The sequence below is a fragment of the Artemia franciscana genome, chromosome 21, assembly GCF_032884065.1.
Source record: "Artemia franciscana chromosome 21, ASM3288406v1, whole genome shotgun sequence".
Lineage (NCBI taxonomy): Eukaryota > Metazoa > Arthropoda > Branchiopoda > Anostraca > Artemiidae > Artemia > Artemia franciscana.
The window spans coordinates 6432163-6448480 of record NC_088883.1 but is presented as its reverse complement, the minus strand read 5'-3'; the positions used below and the strand labels follow the sequence as shown (position 1 = coordinate 6448480).

General features: G+C 32.9%; 2 protein-coding genes across 4 annotated transcripts in view; both read right to left on the bottom strand.

The window, feature by feature from the left end:
• LOC136041046 (ubiquitin-like modifier-activating enzyme ATG7) overlaps positions 1 to 16318 on the bottom strand; it is a 567744-nt gene that overhangs the window by 278613 nt on the left and 272813 nt on the right. The window lies entirely within an intron of this gene.
• LOC136041047 (delta(9)-fatty-acid desaturase fat-7-like) overlaps positions 1 to 16318 on the bottom strand; it is a 62857-nt gene that overhangs the window by 44248 nt on the left and 2291 nt on the right. The window contains exon 1 of one of the 3 annotated variants that reach the window (XM_065725586.1): positions 7472 to 7591. The exons of 1 other annotated variant lie outside the window; for it this stretch is intronic. In XM_065725586.1, coding sequence (XP_065581658.1) covers positions 7472 to 7474 — 3 coding nt within the window. In that variant the 5' untranslated portion in view covers positions 7475 to 7591. Of the gene's footprint in view, positions 1 to 2739; positions 2846 to 7471; positions 7592 to 16318 lie in introns of those variants that run through there. One more of the 3 variants, XM_065725584.1, reaches the window with a different exon arrangement.

Below are 16318 nucleotides of genomic sequence, written 5' to 3'. Positions count from 1 at the left end.
CGTTGATGTTGTTGGTGATTTCTGTTAAATTCTAAGAGATTTCAGACTTCGTGTTTATTTTGTATTGAGAAGAAAATAAATTTGGATCTTTTTTCAGAAACCCATGAGATTGACTAGCAAAAAGTAGGTTTGGCAACCCTAATTCTATGAGTTCTGAGAAATTAGCTTATTCTGAGAAATTAGAAATTCTGAGAAATTAGCTTATTCTGACTGCTATAGGAAGAACTAACATACGGATTATATCTAAGTAAATAAATGGGATGGATGTAATTAACGTCAATAGGGTGAACTTTTGATGATTAAGGTGCAATTGCACCCCCCCCCCCAGTAAACCGACGGATATTAGAGTAGTAGGATTGGCTGTATGAAAAATTACCGAAACTTTTCCTAATAACCGAATCCTTAGATTAACAGATCTAAAAAAAACTCACCATGGTCTTAGGAAATAAAAAAGCTGTCATGTTACAATTGTGGAAATGAGATTAATGATTTAATCGATCGATTGGTTTAATCAAGTTCAGATTATTCCCACGCTATAGCTACCAAAGATAATCTGAAGGTTTATTATACCTCTCGACTCGTAATGACTAGTTCCCAATCTGAATTTGTTAAAATATTAAATATATATATATATATATATATATATATATATATATATATATATATATATATATATATATATATATATATATATATATATATATATATATATATATATATATATATATATATATATATATATATATATATTAAGCGTCGGATGGCTTGCCCCCAACCACGCATTGCACCCCGGCCGAGGGCAGAGAATCAGGAGATCGGCACCTGCGCTACGCGAACCCTAATCGGTTTGCATGCGAAAGTCTGCTTTTTTGCTTATATATATATATATATATATATATATATATATATATATATGTAAATATATAAATATATATATATATATATATATATATATATATATATATATATATATATATATATATAAATATATATATATATATATATATATATATATATATATATATATATATATATATATATATATATATATATATATATATATATAAGAGCCTCAGCTTTGGGTGGCTTAATATGGTAAATTTTTTTTTGAATATTTTTGAAGTACGCTTGATTTCAATTATTTTCAATTTTTTAAGAAAATTAATTTTACATTCTTTATTCTTAAAAAATAAAAAAAAAATTCGAAATTAAAAAAAAAATTAGAATTTTTAGAATTTAGAATATAGGCCTATGTATAACAGAAGTTCTGAAAATTTGAATATTTTAATTTGAACTTTAATTATAAGTCTATGTTCATGAAAATATACTCCAATGTTTCAAAGGGGAAACATACGTCAATTTATATTTCGTTATCTCCAAAATCTGGACCCAAAGATCCCCACCTCCCTCCATATTGCATGTGCCTGGGTCTTAGCTATCGTTTTGTCACTTAGAATGGCAAAGAGTTAGTTCTTATTTATATTAATCCAGAAATAGGGAGAAAATAGGCGGAATAAAGAAAATGTGATTACGTGTATTTGAGAGACAAAATCGATTCAAGCCAAATTCTTCGTTTTGAGTTTTGCGTGAAAAGGGTCCATTTGAACATTGAAGAAATGGCCATTCACCACTTAAAAATATTTCTAGGAGCTTTCTTGACCAATTCTTAAGTAGTTTGTGAAATAATGGAACATTTAAACTCAAAGATTAAAGCGAAAAAAATGAAACTTCTATACATTTTCCTCACCTAGTAATTGATGCATTCATATAGTTACTACCAATATTACCAATTGTAGTCAATTAGCAATATTAGCAATTGTTATTACTTATTTTCTGTGGCTTATTTTTTGTCAATGAGTCGCTGATTGGATACTTAGCTGTCTTGACATAAGAGAAATATAATTTGTGAATTTCTTACGTTAATAAGTATCTAAAAGTAATCAGAAGGTAATCGAATCAGTAATCAGAAGTAATCAGAAGGTAAAAGAATGTAAAGTAATCAGTTTATTTAAATTGCTTGTAGCATCGATATGAGTTGAAAGTCTGATTTACTAAAAAATCATTTAATTAATCAGAGCTAATTAATAAATACTTTAACGATCTCCGTCCTCCCGCCATTTGAAGCTCCAGAATATACTCCCTTGTCTATTTGTCAAAGTTGTTCTACTAATACTGTACTGTATTACTACTGTACTACTACTACTACTGTAATTGTAATACTACTTCAAGCTGATCTTGTTTCAAAAATTCGTTTGAATTTTCGCAACCTGGAAAAAATAAAATATAATTTTTCCATTTGAGATGAAAAACTAAGTCATTCCTTATTCTAAATAAGGGCTTGTGGCGGGGAGCAGGGCTCAGTCTGGAATTTGATTGATTCCAAAATATTAAATATTAAAAAAAAATATAAAAAAAAGAAGAATCACACTTCTGTGGCAAAAAAACCCTTCGCTCAAACATCAACGTTTAAAAAAATTTAAAACAAAAATTGCGGAATTTCTCAGCTGAAAAAATCAGTCGCGGCATTAATGTATCAATTATTCAAAATTAATCATACAGAATACTGGTAAATGTTCTTTGAGTAAAATTTTGCAATTTTATTGTTTCGTTTCGACAGAATAAGAGCTGTAACTAAAAACTTAGCACACGAAATCCTTAAAACAGGTTCACACACACTGGCTAAATGCAGCCACTGCGTAAAACAAATAAACTTATCTGATATATAACTAAAATAATTACTCTTTGGCACATTGAAATAAACTAAATTTGAATTAAACTTTTCATCAAGACTAGTACGATTTCTCGGGCATTTACTAAAGTCTGCATCAAGCAACACTGAACGTAGAACGCCTATTAACCCCTTCAGCTGTTTCAAAGTAGTCGATTGTATGAAAAGTGTACAATCATATTGCAAACTTAAAAGTGAAAATCATTCGAATTAATAAGATAGAAAAAGAGAAATTGTGAAAAATTTCACATTTTATCTATTTAGCTATAGTAAAGCAGTAGTAGTAGCAGAAGACAGGTTTAATAACAAAAATTTGGCAGCTATCGCTGATAGCTGAGATATATATATATATATATATATATATATATATATATATATATATATATATATATATATTATTAAAACGGGTGTTAAAGCACCAAGAAAATTTTAAATTAAGTGTGATTGTTGGAATTGGTGCAGCAAAAATTTACCCTGCTATATATAAGTTAAAAAATTACGAGCATGCGTTTTTTTTTTTTTTTTTTTTTTTTTTTTTTTTTTTTTTTTTTTTTTTTTTTTTTGCAGTAGCAGTCACCAAACTAAAAAAATGTGTTCTGAAAATCAGCAAAGGAAGCTGAAAGCACATGGCCCCAAGGCCGTACTCAGTCTTGACCCCTCAAAGGCTTCTGCCCAAATCGTAGAACGTAATAAAAATGTATATGGTCAAATCTTTGACCCGTTTTTAAAGCTATAAAAAAAAAAAATACCCCCTTCCCGAACAAAAATCCAGGATACGTCCCTGCATCACACCAAACAGCTTAAGAAGGTATAGATTTCTTTTTAAGATGTAGTTCTCTTTTGGAATCAACCAAATGTTAATGTCCAGATTTTATGGGGGAAAAGTATTCTCAAATTGAACTAATCAGTTTTGGTTACTTGTTTTCGTGGCTCAGCCAATATGGCACTGCCCTTTAAAAAAAATCATAATTTTGGATTAACCAAACGAAAGATTTTACGAAATCACGATTTTGAGCATAAGGAAACGCAAGGTTGGTCCAGGGGGGAGGGGTAAAATATGTAATTTAATATCTTTGGTACGTCGAATGAGGGTCAAAGTACAATGTGCTTTTTGAATGTGAATGAAGTATAAAAAACCTAAAATAAAAAAGAATTCAGGTATAGAACATGAAAGAGAAAGTTATTTAAATTAGACAAATCGATAAAGAGAAACCAGACAAATGTTACAAACATATCACAAATGTAACACTTATTTATCAAACTTTAGTTTTTCCAAGCAATACTAATTAAATGAGCGTGAAACTTGCAATTTTAATAAACTGATATCAATTATGAACTATTTTTACCTTTGTCATGTTTTAATTTTCTTGGAGAAAACGTTTGCTTTTTTCTTGAAAAACAAGATTATACGTTGTATTTTGAGGCATCCGAAAAGGTACCAATATAACTCTCGACATTCTGGAAAACTACATTAAAATATTTATGTATTTTTGTAATAGATATTTTTAGTAAATTTTTTAGGATTTTTAATAAATATGTCAGCATAGATTTCGAAAAAATAATAATTTAAGTACCAGTGCTAAAATGTATATTTTAATGTGCCTTGCAACCACCTTGATTGCTCTTACCTAAAAAGCGCGATTTTCTCATATTTTTCTTTTAGTTATTTTAATTTGAAAACTTTTATTGTCTGGAAAATCCAACAGCAACAATCCATCGATTGAAAAAGATTTATAAAATTTTATTTCTGATAGTTTTGAAAATGTGGCAAGAAGTCACTTTCCCACCCCCACCCCCGTGTAAAATTTCTCCCAGAACCTTTCATCCTCAAGCAATTTCTTCCCGCTGAAAATGCCCATCCCATTGCATAAAAGGACCCTCCAAAAATTTACGTATATTTCCCAATAACAATTACTATGTGTAAACCATTGGCAAATTCCATTACTTACAGCCCTTTCTTGGGGCACTACGATGGACCAGGCCATCTCCAAAGGCATAGCTATTGGACTTATAAACTTCTATTGAATCAAATGACTATCTTAAAATCTTGATCGAAAGTCTTTGTGGGAAAAAGAGGTTTGGGAGGGGCCGTCTTGTCCTCTAATCTTTTTGTTCACTTAAAGGTATGTTAGAACTTTTGGTTTAATTTCAAATGACCCCTCTCCCGATATTCTAGGAGTATTTGTTTGATACGATCCCCCGTGGGGAAAATAAATCAATAAACAAATAAACATGCATTCTTCTTTTTTTGGCAAAAAAAAGCTCCATATTCCTAGTTACTTACAGTCGTTACTAGGAACTGTTTGATTCACAGAATATTAACATAAGTAATTGGTAAAATTTTAGTTTAGTGGCTTTTTGCTGTATTGAAAAGTAGTTCAGTTAGGCGAATGAAACTTTCAGGAATGAATTCAGGGCCTAAAATATACCTTTGGAAGGTACTGTCAAGCTACTATGTCTACCTTGGAGGTAGACATAGTTGGAAGATAACATAGCCTACATGATAAGTTTATCACCTATCTGAATTCTTACAAAAATTGTGCTACCTTAATTTCGTGTAGAATAAGATAAGAATTTTTTTTTTAATCTCTATCACAAGACCACAAAGGGCCAAATTCGGACTTCGGAGTCAACAAAACATATGGTTTCACTAAATTATGAGGCGATAAATAATAAGTAAATTATGAGTCGAAGTAATAAGTAAATTAAAAATTTAACAAGATAAAAACCTTGTCAAAAAAAGGGGGGACAAAAATAAGTGAATAAACACACAAAAAGAGAAAGAAATACAAAATATATAAAAAATGTGAAGCTAAATCGAAGGAATTGAAAGGGAAACTAAAAAAGGGGAGGGACAAGCAAATAACCTGAACAGTACCATCAGCCAATAAAAAAAGAGAGAGGAAAGGGGAGAAACCAGTGGAATATTTTGTTCATTTTTTTCTGTGATTAAAAGGACAAAAGTTTTTCATATCTGGAAGTAACGCAGCGAATGGGGGACAAAATACAGATGGGTTCTGAAACAGCTCAAGGCGGCCGTAATCGGGACGGGGAGTGGTGACGTTTGTGGGAGTGGGGAGAAATCGTGTTTCTGACGTCTTTTTCACTGTCTCTATATTTTTTTTTGTAGTGCAATGCCTGTTGATCAGTAGAATTTGAGCCATCTCAAGGAGTTTTTTGCCCTAAATTTTAGAAATAGATTTATAGATATATTTAGAATCTTATGAATGAGGATTGAGCAAAGGTGTGAGACCCAAAACGCTTTTCTTTTACCTCATTTGGGGAAAATTCTAGTTAATTGACTTCTTGCTAGGTATCTCAGAAAGGGTTTAGGTTAGGAAAATGAAACTTTCAGGGATGAATCTACAGATTAAAGTATTTCCCGGATAGGTATTTTGAAGCAACTACCTCCACCCCTTCTCCCTCTAGAGGGCCCTGACCTTTGATGACCTTTAAAAATATGTGTGTTATAAAAATGGAACCGGTAGAATTCTAGGCAATTGACTTCTTGCTATCTCGGAAAGGGTTTAGGTTTGGAAAATGAAACTTTCAGGAATGGGTCTACAGGCTAAAGTATGTCCCGGGAAGGTATTTTAAAGTACCCACCTCCACTCCTTCTCCCTCTTGAGGGCCCTGAAATTTGCCTACATGACAGGTCTATACCTATTGAAATTTTGACAAAACAACATTTTACCTTAATTTTCTGTTACTGGTTGCTTTTTCTCTGCCTTTAGTTCTGAAAATACAATTCCTGTTATTTGAGTAGAATTTTGAGCCATATCAATGTTTTTTTTTCAAAATTTAGGAAATGTATTTGTATATCTTCAAAACCTTATAAAATAGAATTGAGCAAAGTTTCATAACTTTCAAAACAATTTTATTGTACTTCAATTATGCAGAAGATCAATTTTGCAAGGTTTCACTTTTATAACACACATATTTTTAAAGGTCATCAAAGGTCAAGGCCCTCTAGAGGGAGAAGGAGTGGAGGTGGTTACTTTAAAATACCTTCCCAGGACATACTTTAGTCTGTAGAATCATCCCTGAAAGTTTCGTTTTCCTAACCTAAACCCTTTCTGAGATAGCAAGAAGTCAATTAACTAGAATTTTACCCCTCATTTGCACTTTGGTCTATTTTGAATGACACACAGAGATTGTAAAAGGGCGATATCCTTTGGAGGAGGAGGAGCGGAGATTGCTGCTTTAAAACACACTCGTCGGGGATTACTCAGTCTCTGGATTCCTTTCTGAAAAATTCATCTGCTTAGGTACTTTCGTGGATCAATAAAAGCCCTCTATCTATTCTGCATAAAAAAAAAACATATTACGAAATTTCACAATGTTTGTAGGGACATACTCTAAAACAAGTCGCTGAAGCTTCATCGTATGGTGAGTCGTAGAGTATACAATTTCTAATGAGCCCACTGCTACGTGACCCCCTCCCCAAAGTCAGTTTTCGAAGGGCTAAGGGGGCGTGGGAAATACCCAGTTACATTTTTGGGAAATTGACAGTTACAACCAATTTTCAACTTTTTTCCGATTTTTCTAGGGGAATTTATTCAACTGGTTATTGGGGAGGCGGTATTTGCCAGTACCCCAATTCCTCAGTGGAGGTATAATCTGATACATCGGCAATACTATAATACAATATTTTTTTTTGACTGTACTAGTATCCCCGAACTTATCCTCAAAGTAGACTCTTAAATGTATAGACTTGAATTGTAACAATTAAAAGGTATTTACCATTTACGGAAAGGTATCAGGGTTCCTCACGCTTGCAATTAGCAAAAACAAACTGCTAAATGATTCACAAATAAACATTGCTAAAGCTGATAAAAATAGTGACGTTTGACGCGAGCGAAATGTAAAAATATCTTTCTTAGAACTAAAACGAAGGGTAAGATTAGCACACCACTGTGTTGCTATTGCTATTTCGAAACTATAAAATAGTTTATTTTTGGATACATGTCTATTCCAACCTTTTTGCTTCAAATGTACCCAATCAAACTGCGTTTATCGATAATTAAGTTGGGGGCGCCCGAAAAGCAGGGCTTATTCAACTGGAATGAGAAAAGGGTGGCCAGAAAAAAAAATTAAAAAAAGTGGGAAACTCAAGGGAATAAAAAAAAATCACAGTAAAGCTCTAAACAGACTAAATCTCTTTAGTCACAGAGCACAAATCTCTAAGGAGATTTGTGCGCAACTTCTTTTCTTTTATATTTTATTTTCCTTATTTTAAATTTTCTTTTCTTCTCCTTTTTGCTCTTCTCTCTGTGAGTAAGTGATTATTTTAATTTTTTTTTCTTCTCTGAGTAAGGGACTCGTTTGTCTTCCCCCTTCTTTACAGGCCAAAGATCCTTTGGGGGAATAGTAAAATGTAATATTGTATGTGTATTTCATGATTAATAAATCTTATCTGAACTGATTAAATACAGCTCAATGCAGGCTTGCTTATGGTAAGAATGATCTTTATAGGTCAAACTACCTTATTTTCTATATACCTTAACGTGTATTTCTGGCTTTTACACATATTTTTCTGCAAATTCCTTTGACAGTAAGATTCGCAAGTATTGAACCTATAATAAATATAATAAATTATTAATTATTTATTATTATATTCTTATTATTATTAAAATTTATTATTAATTTTTAATATTCCTTAAAAGTTTATTCCTTAAAAGTTATTTTCCAAATATCATAAGTTTAATTTTAAATTAAGTTGAAGAAACCCATCGGAAGTTAAGAGCCTGAGAAAATATGCCTGATTCTTGAAAAAGAGGAGAGCAACCCAAAAAGGACGAGTGATTTTGATTCTTTCAAAATTATGCCATTGAATTCAGCTTATAAGAGAAATCTATTGTAAAAGCCTTATGCCCTAATCTACAAAAATGTGAAATTATGTATTTATTTTCGACATGGATGGTTACGGATGCGTGTCAATTTATCTGTTTGCCATTTGTCTTTTTGCCATTCTCTAGAATATCAGATGAACGCTCATTAGAAAGAAGATTTAATGTTCTACTGACCATATTAATAACCAGAAAAGCTTGTACCGAAAGAAAGTAGCATTTTCTGTCGTTTTGTAACGTAGATGACGGTTTTAGCCGAAGGTTGCCGAAAAGCCATCAAATAAAAATCCATAGATAACCAATCAATTTACATACGTCGAAAACAATATATTAGGGTTTTCAGTTTGAGCGACATCAATGCCTCACTGAATGCCTCATGCTGGCACACCTTTAATAGTAGAGGTCGATCTCTAATGCTTCCTGATTCCCGGGAATGTTTCTAGTCTTGCCTAATACCTGTGATGGGGGGACAGCACCCCTCCCATCACAAACAATCTTCTTATTTAGTATAAAAAGGCATATTCAAAAACTTCCCGATATAAAGGTAGAAAATGGGGTTGGGGCGTCATGAGTGTCACCAGGAAATTTTTTAGGAGGGGGGGAGGGTCAAATATTACAAAGAGTTTGGTTTTTTGCACTGATTAAACGGTAAAATTTCTCATTTTTTATTTGTATGCAATATTTAATGTCTACTCGTATCCCGTGGGTGTCGATGTTTAATGTCTACTTGTATTCCAAAGGGCCCTAATTGCATCCATAGGGAACGTGCCTATAAGACAGGTTGGTTCGAAAAATTTGTCTTTAAACCTTGGAATGATTTCAGGGGAAAATATTATTGTCAAAATATTGTTTTACAAATATGAAGCTGGGTGTAAAAACGGAAGTTGGAGGAGGGATTAGCTGACCTTCTTCGTAGTCAAAAGAACCTTGGATGAAACATATCTTGGAGTCAAAAGGTAAGTAAAGAGCAACCCTTTACAAATGAAATTGAAACTCTGAAAAGGTTTCGATTACAACATATGTAACAAAGCTTATTCTTTATGCCGATACTTAACACGCAAAATGTACAAATTTTAATATTACACATTAAAAGTAATAAGTACATGAAAATTTATCTAATTTTTGAAATAGAAAATAGACTCCCCAATGGGATTTCACCTTGATTGAAACTATGACGAGTAATTCATCATTTATGAGAAACCTAAATGAATTATCTGCGAATTGGGGAGATTTTCCTTTTCCTTATGAAATGCAATTACTAATGAAGTTCCCTTTTCCTTACGACGTATATATATATATATATGATATATATATGATATATATATATATATATATATATATATATATATATATATATATATATACATATATATATATATATATATATGTATACATAATTTTGTTATAAAGAGTCGGGTTCTGAAGGTAGCCCTCCTCGTAATTTGAGCAACTTGAAGTATACTATGATAAGTGAAGAAAGATTAAATGAAAAAAACATTAGTTTTTTTTCAAATGAAAGTAAAAAGTTACACAAAACCTAAAAGCAAACAGAAATTATTCAGAATGTCATGGGGCTTCTTTCTTTTCAATACCTCCCTCTTTGCGCTAAACTTTTTATCCCAATGGCGTCCTTCAGACATGTCCAAAGAAACCTTTCTTTAAGAACTTCTTTAAGAAAATCCGCTAGAACCATTGAATTAGTAAAACGGCCGTTGAATCGGAATAAGAAGTATTTTTAAAGCACTGTAAAAGTTTTGCGGAAACAAGGGGGTGGGGTTGAGGAGGAGGAAGCTTCCTCATATTTGGAATAATATCTGTTCGTTTAAAGCTTTGATGTTATTCTTTACTTTCAATTGTGAAAACTTTTTTATTATTTAATCACACATGAGAGCCAATCGGTAAAATTTTACTTTTTGTAATTTTCCTGGCATAAAGTTTCCCTGTGTTAATTTTAAAATCATTGGGGTTTTAAAAGGTGATATTTGTTGTCTCTCCCAAAAATAGGAATAATGTGACTGTCTTACAAAAATTACATCACAGATGTAAACTAATGAAGTTAAAGTGCACTTTTTACCACTAAATTATAGAAAAGTAGTTTTTATTTTTCTGTTTGATTTTACATGGTCGATATATACCAAATTACAGGGTAAAACTCAGTGAGGGGGTGGGGTGGTAATACGACCAGCATGGTGTCTAAAAAAATTGTTTTCGTGAAAATGTATACTCTCAACTCGATTCCTCGTTTATTTTCGCCAAGATGAAGATGTAGAATATAAACACTGTAGATTAATGGTAAGGCTAGCCCCGAGGACACCCATTTTAGGAATTCCCCAGTTAATTATTTTGTCATTTCTAAATTGTGAGGAGGATTTCGCTTGCTCAACTCAAATAGATATTTGTCTTATTAAATTTGGACTTACCCCTAAAAAATTATAACTTAAACATATAAAGTTTGTACCTCTCCAACTGACTCTTGTGAGGTTATAAAACGGATAGGTGAAGCTAGGATTTTTCCAGAGTAATTTTGTTATCAGTCAGTTGATTTGAGCTAATAATAAGAGAGTATATTTGTGCTTGAGTATATATTTCGTTGTTGCCCCATTATTGTTGCCCACTAGGTGCAACCTAGTAAAGATCAAACTTTAGCCCACAGTAACCAAGAACTTAAAAGCGTGTTTGAAAAAAAACTATCAAGCGAGGAAGAATCACCAATTGAAGTCGATACAAGAATGGTAACTATTATTTCAATTAATCTTAATAATGAAGGTTCATAGCAGAAAAAACTTTGTGGGAATTTAAAAAAAAAGTCTGAAAACCCCATGTAAATGGTTCTGTGTGTGATTCGTGATTGCATAAGACACAAACTCAAAGCAGTGCTTTCATCAGAGGGTTCTGAAGCGTTTTTAGTACCTTATCATTAACCATTGGTCATATTCAATTAGTCATTTCATTAGTCGAGTCATTTTCGTGAAATGCCACTTCAAGACCTTATCATTAACTATTAGTCATATTCCATTATCAGTTATTTCATTAGTCACTATCATTGACGATTAGTTATCTTCAAAAGTCATATTCGTAAACTTCAGGGCTGCCCATCTCTCAAGCAATCTTAAAACTCCTTCAGTGCTCTTCCTCACTAAGCACTAACGCGGAATTGAGAGAACATTCTTACAGAGATCTTCTAAACTTTTTGGGAGTTATTACATGCATATTAAGCAGATAAATGACTCATATGTGAAATACACTACTACTAACAACTCACCGCAGCACCAAGCCACCTGAGGCCAACAAGCTACGCAAGCTCCTTCTCCATCCCAATCTATTCAAAGCCTCTCTCTTTACACTCTACCAGGAAGTTCCCATATCCCTTAAATCTTTCTTTATGACATCCTCCCACCCCAGACGTGGACGACTTGGGTTCCGTCTAGCCCTAAACGGGTGGCCGAAAAGGACAATCTTCGACAATCTGTCATCTTCATCCGCAGAGCGTGCCTTAGCCATCTCAACCGTTCTTTTATTATAGCCGTAGATACGTCCTGGGATCAAGTTGAACCTTGCAGGAAAAGATTTATTTGGGGAGGGATTTGGAGGAAGGTGAGGTATTTTTCACCTGAAATGAAGCTTTCAGGAGTTGTTGAGGAGGATGTTAAAAGTTGTTGCAGGGCAGCCAGCCATCAGCACTGACCAAAATTCTGATTTTTTTTCTTTGTTAAAGTGTTCTTTGTACGCTTTTCTTTCCATGCCTAGCTTATTCTCAGCTTTTGTTTTGTTTTTATATTTCAGTCATTAAAATTATGAATATGTATTACTAATAAAGTATTTGATGATGGTATATAAATTAATATAAACACACGGTACACATATCGAAATTTATACACATAAAACTATCAATTTGTTACCCCATATCCGGAGTCCTATGATTTCTCGAATTTTCTTGGTTGAATAACTGGCTTATAATTGACATGTTTGTCGGATTGAGGCAGATTGGCATTAAATATGATAGAATTAGGCTTACCTGTATCATCACGAAATCTAACCGTCAAATACTTTTAACACTTCCTGGTTTTGTTATTATTGCAGAAATAAAACATATTCCATTTGTCAGAGAACAATATTAACTCTGAATGCACTAGCAATATAAGTAAAATTCTATTTGAACAAAATGTATTAGGCCTACATCGATTAATTATGTCAGATTTGATTGATATATGTTCTGAAGGGAAAGTTGACAAATAATTTCATAGCTATTATATAATATATTGTATAACTGTTAAAACACTTTGTTATATACTATATATGTAACGTATTTCTGCAATGGTTTTACGTGATTTAAAAGTTCAAAATGGCTACTTAAAAACCCGTCATTGCTGATACTCAAGCCAACGAGTTTCTGCATACTCGCTGACGTTCAAAAATTTGAACGTCAAAATTTTTTTTTTGACAAAAAAAATCATTTTTTTTTGTAGACAAACAAACATTTTCGACAAAATAAATGAATTCTATCTTACCTTTCAATTTTTTCTATAATTGTCTCTGTTTTTTTATTCAATTCGTGGCATTTCAGTACGGTTTTAAGCCGTCTCAATGTTTCCCCCTATATTTAAAGAAAAATATGGTATGAGGTATGAGTTTTCAAACTATACAACCAAGGTATGAGGATCTCCTAATAATTTTTGAACGGTTGTATTACGTTCAAAATTTTACCGAAAGTTGACATTTCATCGACTATGTACAAGTAAAAAAAATAGAAGAAGTAAAAAAATCTGAGCTGATCGTAAGTCCGTATACGGAGTAAAATTTAACAAAGATGGTGAATTTCGCAGCTGCGCGCAAAAATTCACATTGCGATTGCTAACTTTGCTTTCAATGGAAACCAGCGTAGGATAAAACCATGAAAACAATTCTGAACAAATGAAAATGTTTTTAAAATATGTATATTCTGTGTTTCGCTTTTAGAGTTCTATATTGCAATCTTAGTTTTGATTTTGTAATCAATAAGATTTATTCATAATTAGCTAATCATGCAATGAATACATTCTTCTAATCTCCCAATGGTTTCCTCAGAGGTGGTTTTAGGGGAGTGACAGAGGGGGCAATTGCCTCGGAAGAAGAAATTTTAAGAGTTACACTTTCATATAAACAATCTACCGGTTGAAATCATTTTGCAATTTTTGAAACTTTATTTTTATCAAAATACAGCAGAGGGTGCAGTTGATAAATAAAAATAATTAATAAATTATTAATTCATAAGCAAAAAATGAATTAAAAATCAAAACAAAATTATGATAATTGAATAATAAGATGTAAGATGAATATATCAAAATAATTATTAATAATTACATATTTAAGTAATTTAAATAATAAATTAAAAATAATCAGAAAACAAATTATGTATTATTTAATAAATTGAAAACAATTTTTTTTAATGAAGATTTTGTTAAAATTTGGCACTTACGATCACCCCTGGAAAAAAAACACAAATAAACACTCATCCGTGATCTTTCTTCTGGCCAAAAATATAAAATTCCGCATTTTTGCAGATAGGATCTTGAAAACTAGTCAGTAGGGTTTTTTGATACGCTGAATCTGATGGTTTGATTTTCATCAAGATTCTGTGACTTTTAGGGCAAATCTCTTTGACTCCTATCTTTTAATGGGTAAGACTAGACTTAATGAAACCTATATATTTGAAAACTGCATAATAAGCCAATCTTTTGATAAATCTATTGGTATCAAAATTCTATTTTTTAGAGTTTCGGTTAGTATTGAGCCGATTCTCTCCTTACTTTACAGTTCGCTACCATGAACTGTTCGTAAAGTGGATCTTTATTTTCGCAATTTCCCCTTCGATCATAAATTTACAGTATGATCCGTAAAATTTCGTAGAGATGGTGACATTTTTATATTTCAGTGCGAGATTCGAAACAGACGCATGCGGTTGTGCTATGTGAAACCAATGTTACTATTATAGCTCAGTATTCGTAATTAATGGCTCCAAAAACTTCAGTATAAAGATTTTGGAGGACCCAACGAACTTTTACAGATAGTTGTTAAATTGTTTATAAAATTCGCTTGTTATGGCACTTGGTATTAACTAAGTGACATATAGAGATCGCAAATTCTGTCCGTCTGTCTGTCGGTCCGTCCCGGTTTTGGTACTTTAGGCACTTCCAGGTAAGCTAGGACGATGAAATTTGGCAGGCGTATCAGGGACCAGACCAGATTAAACTAGAAGAACTCTTTTCCAATTTTATGATCTGGGAGGGCGGAGTTGGGGTCGGTTAATTCGGAAAAATAGAAAAATGAAGTAATTTTAACTTACGAACAGGTGATGGGATCTTAACGAAATTTGATTTTTGGAGGGATATTGTCTCTCAAAGCTCTTACTTTAAATTCCGACCAGATCCGGTGACACTAGCGGGATTTGGAGGGGGGACCTAAAATCTTGGAAAACGCTTAGAGTGGAGGGATCAGGATGAAACTTGGTGGTAAAAATAAGCAGAAGTCCTAGATATGTTATTGACATAACCGGAACGGATCTGCTCTGTTAGGAGAGTTGGGGGGGGAGGGTTAATTCTGAAAAATTAAAAAAAAATGAAGTATTTTTAACTTACGAAGGAGTGATCAGATCTTAATGAAATTTGAAGTTTGGAAGGATATCGTGTCTCAGAGCTCTTATTTTGAATCCTGACTGGATCTGGCGACATTGGGGGGAATTGAGGGGGAACCAAAAATCTTGGAAAATGCTTTGAGTGGATGGTTCGGGATGAAACTTGGCGAAAAAAATAAGTACAAGTCCTAGATACGGGATTGACATAACCGAAACAGATCTGCTCTCTTTGGGGGAGTTGGGGGGGGGAGGGTTAATTCTAAAAAATTAGAAAAATGAGGTATTTTTAACTTACTAAAGAGTGATCGTATCTTAATGAAATTTCATATTTAGAGGGACCTCGAAACTCAGATCTCTTATTTTAAATCCCGACCAGATCCAGTGTCATTAGGGGGGGGGGGTGAAAATCTTGGAAAACGCTTAAAAGGGAGAGATCAGGATGAAACTTGGTGGAAAGAATAAGCACAAGTCCAAGATAGGTGACTGATATAACCGGACCGGATCCACTCTCTTTGGTGGAGTTGGGGGGGGGAGTAATTTGGAAAAAAATGAGTTATTTGTAACTTACGAACAGGTGATCAGATCTTAATGAAATGTTAAATCTAGAAGGATCTTGTTAATCTATAAAAAAAATATAACGATGAAATGTTATATCTAGGTCTTGTGCTTTACAACTCTCATTTTAAATCCCGACCAGATCCGGTTACATTGAATGGAGTCGGAGGGGGGAGCCGGAATTCTTGGAAAACGTGAAAATCGAGGTATCTTACGAATGGGTGATCGGATCTTAATGAAACTTGATATATAGAAGAATCTTATGTCTCAGGTGCTCCATTTTCAGTTCGAATCGGATCCGGGGACATAGAAGGTTGAAGGGGGGAAACAGAAATCTTGGAAACCGGAAATCTTGGAAAACGCCTAGAGTGGAGAGATCGAGATAAAACTTGATGGGAAGAATAAGCACAAGTTATTTATACGAGATTGACATAATTGGTACAGATCCGTTCTCTTTGGGGGAGCTGGGGGTTGTTAATTTGGAAAAATTGAGGTATTTTTAACTTAAGAACGGGTGACCGGATCTTAATGAAATTTGATATTTAGAAGGAACTCGTGTTTGAGAGCTCTTATTTC